Source organism: Ascaphus truei, unplaced genomic scaffold (assembly GCF_040206685.1).
Source record: "Ascaphus truei isolate aAscTru1 unplaced genomic scaffold, aAscTru1.hap1 HAP1_SCAFFOLD_352, whole genome shotgun sequence".
Classification (NCBI taxonomy): Eukaryota; Metazoa; Chordata; class Amphibia; order Anura; family Ascaphidae; genus Ascaphus; species Ascaphus truei.
In genome coordinates, this window is record NW_027456530.1 from 347,621 (window position 1) to 353,216 (window position 5,596).

At 43.1% G+C, this 5,596-nt stretch overlaps 1 protein-coding gene across 1 annotated transcript; it reads left to right on the forward strand.

Moving 5' to 3' along the window:
• Nucleotides 1–1,609: 1,609 nt before the first annotated feature.
• LOC142483656 (histone H2B 1.1-like) lies at nucleotides 1,610–2,143 on the forward strand. Its single transcript, XM_075583671.1, has one exon. It carries the CDS (start codon nucleotides 1,629–1,631, stop codon nucleotides 2,025–2,027), a length of 399 nt encoding a protein of 132 aa, XP_075439786.1. The 5' UTR covers nucleotides 1,610–1,628; the 3' UTR covers nucleotides 2,028–2,143.
• Nucleotides 2,144–5,596: the final 3,453 nt, after the last annotated feature.

Sequence of the window (5,596 nt, forward strand, 5' to 3'; positions counted from 1 at the left end):
GGTGGATTAGGCTCCTTCTTCCCGGTCAGGCGTCGGGTCATTCTCCAAACAGAGTTGTCGGATTCCTTCAGCTTGGCTGCTGCGGCCTCCCACCTCTCCCCCCGGTGTTGGCTGATTTGCTGTCGCAGTAGTCTGGCAAGTGAGTTGTACTTTACCAGAAGGTCAGGTGTGCGGAACTTCTGCCACTGGCGTCGGGCCCTGTTTTTCTCAGCAATCGCTTGCTTGATCCCGCTCGGTAGGTCGTAGATGGAGCAGCGTTTGGGCATCTGTTTTGGGACGCTGTGCTCTATTGCATGTTGGACTGCGGTAGTAAAGGTGTTAACAGCATCATCAATGTCTCCGTTGGTGTCCAAGGGGCGGGGGTTTGTGATGTTGCTCAACTCTTCTTTGTACAGGCTCCAGTTCGCCCTGGTGAAGTTGTACCTGGGTGTTTGCTGGTGGGTTTCCATCTCGTCGCCAACAGTAATGGTAACTGGGTTGTGGTCTGAGGTCAGTTCCGCCAGGGTTTCCAACTGGACAGAATGTTTCACGTTCTTCAGTAAGACAATGTCCAGGACATCCGGTGTGTGGCTTGCAGTGCCTGGGTAGTGGGTGGGTTCTGTAGGGCCAGCCACTACAAAGTCACTCTCCTTTGAGTAAGCAAGAAGAGCTTGTCCTCTGGAGTTTGCTGTCCTTGAGTTCCAGCACCGGTGTTTGGCATTTAGGTCTCCCCCGATGATGGTTGGGACAGTGGAGTCCAGCAGAGCTTCCAAGTCTCCCAAATGTAGCTTCACCTTAGGGGGGCAGTAGGTGGCAATTAGTCGCAGTGGTCCTGTTGCAGTCTTTACCTGTACTCCAGTGGCTTCAATACTCCGGAGGGGTGGTAGTGCAATCTCATTATGGCTGACCCGTGTGTTAACAATCACAGCCGTCCCACCACCTCTGGCTCCTGTTGCCCGGTCAGTACGGTATACCCTGTGGTTCGCCAGGCTTAGTTTTTGGTTTCCTTGAAGGTGGGTCTCCGAGAGCAGAGCTGCGCATACATTCCTCGATTCCATCAGGTGAAGGAGTTCATCTGTCTTCTTGCTGATACCATTTGCATTCCACATCACGATGACAGAACTGCGTTTAGATGTTGCTGCCATGGTGGTTAGTTTCTGTGCTCCTGAGAAGGGCCGGGATGAGATTCGCTATCATTGTCACAATGGGGTGAATATCCATTCTCGCAATAGCGCTCGCTATTTTAAGGATGATCTCTAGCCAGTTTGTTGGGCTTGCGGTTCCGCCTGCGGGGTCCGGGTTGGCCGCCTCAACGGGGTTGGTGGATGGTGTCCTGAGAGTTTCCGCGTAGGTCTGTCCGTCTGGGTTTTGCACCCCCTGTGCCCTTATTCATACCTTTATGGCGCATCGTAACTCCTCTGTGATTGGTCAGTCTTCAAATCAGCCAATCAGTTCCAGAATCCTGTAACTACCAATCATCTTGGTTGAAATGCATCTGATGAGGTCATAAACAGTCACATGATAAAGTCAGCCAATACAAGAACAGAAGACTGCAGCTTAACATTTGCATAGGAAGCCTATAAATAGAGCTGCTGGGGGAGGAGTTAGACATTGTCTGTTTGTAGCTGAAGGAGAAAGCATCGCTCAATATGCCTGAACCAGCAAAGTCAGCGCCAGCTGCGAAGTCAGCGCCAGCTGCCAAGAAGGGCTCTAAGAAAGCCGTGACCAAGACCCAGAAGAAGGACGGGAAGAAGCGTAGGAAGACCAGGAAGGAGAGTTACGCTATCTACGTGTACAAGGTGCTGAAGCAGGTTCACCCTGACACCGGCATCTCCTCCAAGGCCATGGGCATCATGAACTCCTTTGTGAACGATATCTTCGAGCGCATCGCAGGAGAAGCCTCCCGTCTGGCTCATTACAACAAACGCTCCACCATCACTTCCCGGGAGATCCAGACCGCCGTGCGCCTGCTGCTGCCGGGAGAGCTGGCCAAGCACGCAGTGTCCGAGGGCACCAAGGCTGTCACCAAGTACACTAGCGCCAAGTAACCCTGATCTCATCACTGACCCACAAACACAAAGGCTCTTCTAAGAGCCACCCACCTTATCCGTGTAAAAGCTATAATGCTCATATTTACTCTGCATTCGGGATAAAAGGGTAAGCATCAAATGCAACGAAGTGTTTTGTTATTTTTAGTTTTATTTACAGTTGTATTTATTGGTTTGTTTTCGTTTTAAAGCTATTGATCTGTGCTAGACCGGAGAACAGCAGAAAAGCGCCAAGAATCCCATTCAATGTTCGCACAAATACCACAGGGTGGCGCTGCTGTTATACAAGAAATTCGTGCACCTCAAAGCAGGATTTGGTATTCATACAATGCGATTATTTTTTTCACTGACACCGTTTTTGAGTCCCAGTAAAATGCAGATTGTATGTAAATGCATATTAGTAAATATGTACATTACCTGATGCCCCCAACACCCGCATGATGCATTTGATGTAGGGCAGTTTGTGATGAGTTCACATACAGCCTATGCAATTATATTTTCCACATGAGTTTGATACGAGCATAGTTAATGTGTATATATAAAGTTGGCATTTTTATAGTTTGCGGTAACACATTTTTAGTAGGTTCACTTTAAAAGCTTTACATTTTATTTTTACTGAGCAGCAAGTGATATTTATTTTCCTGTTGGATTAAAAATATTGAACATTCGTTTACAAAGTCATAAAATCTGTATCAAATAATGAAAGTTGATCTGGTTTTAAAGATGTCAAGTGCTCCTTTAGTATAAACAAGAAATAATTCGCATAATTTGATGTACTATTTTATAGACTAATATCATATAACATCAACATTTGTTACAAAAAAATCCAATTAGATTTTTTTTTCTTTAACAGTTTAATTGATTTTCTGTACAACATGGGATGAAGGGAAAAGTATGTGTCCGCATCAGCTTTTAGTGGTTTGAAGTTGGAAGAGATAACAGAGAGGTGCAATATAGGGATAGAAGGGTTAATGATAAACAAACAGATGGTGCCCTACAGAATGCACTCACTGATTGTATGTAATGATGTGTATGTAATGATGAAGTAATAATAAAGTCCTTTTATTGGTTATTAAAACAGTATTGGAAAGAGGGATTCAAGACCTGTCCCTATTAGACCGCTAACCACTTGATCACTCAGTCGTTACTTGTGCCAATTGTGCCAAAGTTATACATATGGCTAAGATTGTGTCTTATGTTGTTGCGTCTGTGCAATAGGAATAAAAAATAACTGCTACTAAATGACATGCACCACGTGCTGTTATGTTTTTGTAGAAATTCTTGGTCTGGGTCTGAGGTATCTTTCACATATCTATACTGTATATGACGCAACAACACAAGAAACAATCTTAGCCATATGTATAACTTTGGCACAATTTGAAAATAACTTTTGTGCCCCTTGTGTATTTTGCTGGTGCAAATATTTCTCCCAGCATTATATTTTTTAGAAAAATAATACATAGGCGTATATTAGACTAAGGAGGTCTCATATGAATATAACAATCAGCTACTCTTATCTCACAGAGAGTATATAAAGGTATGCTGTTAACTATATCTCTGCTCCAGTGATTTTTGAAGACTGAGTGCTCAAGTGGTTAGCTGTCTAATAGGGACAGGTCTTGGAGTTACGCACCTGAATCCCTCTTTCCAATACTGTTTTAATAACCAATAAAATGATTTTATTATTACTTCATCATTACATACTCACACAGTGAGTGCATTCTGTAGGGCACTATCTGTTTGTTTATAATTGATTTTCTGATCATTTGTCAGAACTGTAAATGACAAATATGTATCACGTTTTTCTGTTACGTCTATAAATACAACCACACATTTAATGTGTAAAATCCATCAATTTGGCTAAAGGTTTTGATGAGCATCTAAGTCAGGAGTCATTAACAGGTTTTTTTGTTTTGTTTGTTTGTTTATGTAAAAGTGCCTTCATTGAAGAAACATTATTATATTGGTGATGCAAAGAGAAACACACAGCAATATTTAAATCTCTGTATAATTACCGTATGCAAAGCATGTGAAATCTTATATATTTTTAATTAATTTCTGTACTATTAGATAAATGTGACTTTTTTTATAATTCAACTTAGTTCAATTTGTAATCTGTTTTAAAGCATCCTTTAATTTCTACAGCAGGTTTTAGGCCACCTCCCAAGAAGTGTGAATCTTTCCAACACTTTCATGTTTGTGATAATTTGTTGCCAATATTCTTTGCAGTTTGAGCTGCATCTGCAACAATAGATAGTTACCATAGTAATATAATGCGATCACTCCAGTGTACCGAGTGGAGAGACAGTTCCGAGACCTCCGTCGGCGGCATAGATCTTTTGATCAAACTGCATTTTTTTACATTGAAACCATGTGAGTGGATTTTAATATATTCTGCAGATAAATAATGCGTGACAGTCTATACTATGTCTGTTCTTCTTTTACTACTGCAAGAGGTGAAGACACTTCCCTAAACTGCACGTCACTGCTGTTGCTGTAAAAGAAGACAACTCTACAAATCTAAAGATACCTTTATGCACACGTTGTCACAGATTAATCTGAGAGTATAAAATTCGTTGGATGAATGAAGCTCAGATTACACATAAGAAATTGTAGACATATTGCACTATTTGTATATATGTTTTTATTTTCTACCTGGTGCACCCGGGCGTGCTGACTGGAAGATCGATGGGATCCGCCGATCCAGCGATGTCATCTGCAATGAGTCCGCCTTCACGTGGTAACCTGCTGCAGTGCCCCACAAAATCCTCCCTTGAAAACAGTTACGTGACTCACCGCTAAGTTCCCTGCTTCAGCATAGACCAGAAAGGTAAAAGAGGCATAGGAATGCGAGGTGTTCCTGACAGTCAAAATGTCCCTATGTTAAGGGGGATACTCATTTAATGCCCAGCTCACCCAGAAGCTGTATAGGGCATGACTCACCACTAAGTTCCCTGATTCAGCAAAACCCAGGAAGTTAAACGGGGCAAAGGGATGTGAGGAATCTCTGAACCAGTCAAGGGGTCTGTAGTATTAGAAGGGATGCCCAGTTAATGCCCAGATCATCCTGAACCCAGTATAGGGTTCAGGGGGTGCTCCAGTTATATATAAGACTGTGAGGTTTTGTTGAAGACTCAAGTCAGGTTTTGCAGAGTGTGAGGAATGTGGCTAGTGTGACTAAAAAGTGCAAGTGCTCATTCTATCCCTCATCAAAAATACTTTTTAGCAGCATAAACGTGTAAGGTATATTTTATTAAACAAAGTGTGGTAAGTACATGTATGCTTTGGGTACAAGGATGAAAAGTGTTCCTGTAGCTGTGTGGATACCTAGGTAATATATGGGTTCCCCAGTTAGTGCCAAGGTGTCCCAGAGCCTGTATTGGGTTGTGGGTTATGGAAGTCCCCTGTAAAGTATAGGAAAACCTGACCTGTTTATCGACGTTTAGGGTCCCCCAGGTTTATACTTTAAATCGGAATGAGCCCGGCGCTCGAGCAACTACGCCTTGGATTCAGCAGCCTCTTGCAGGGGGTAGTCCACCGGCGGCGGAGCCCTGGCAGAAGCGGCGGTG

Excerpts from the sequence above, each read along its gene's own strand:
- LOC142483656 (XM_075583671.1), top strand. The coding sequence starts at position 1,629 with ATGCCTGAACCAGCAAAGTCAGCGCCAGCTGCGAAGTCAGCGCCAGCT.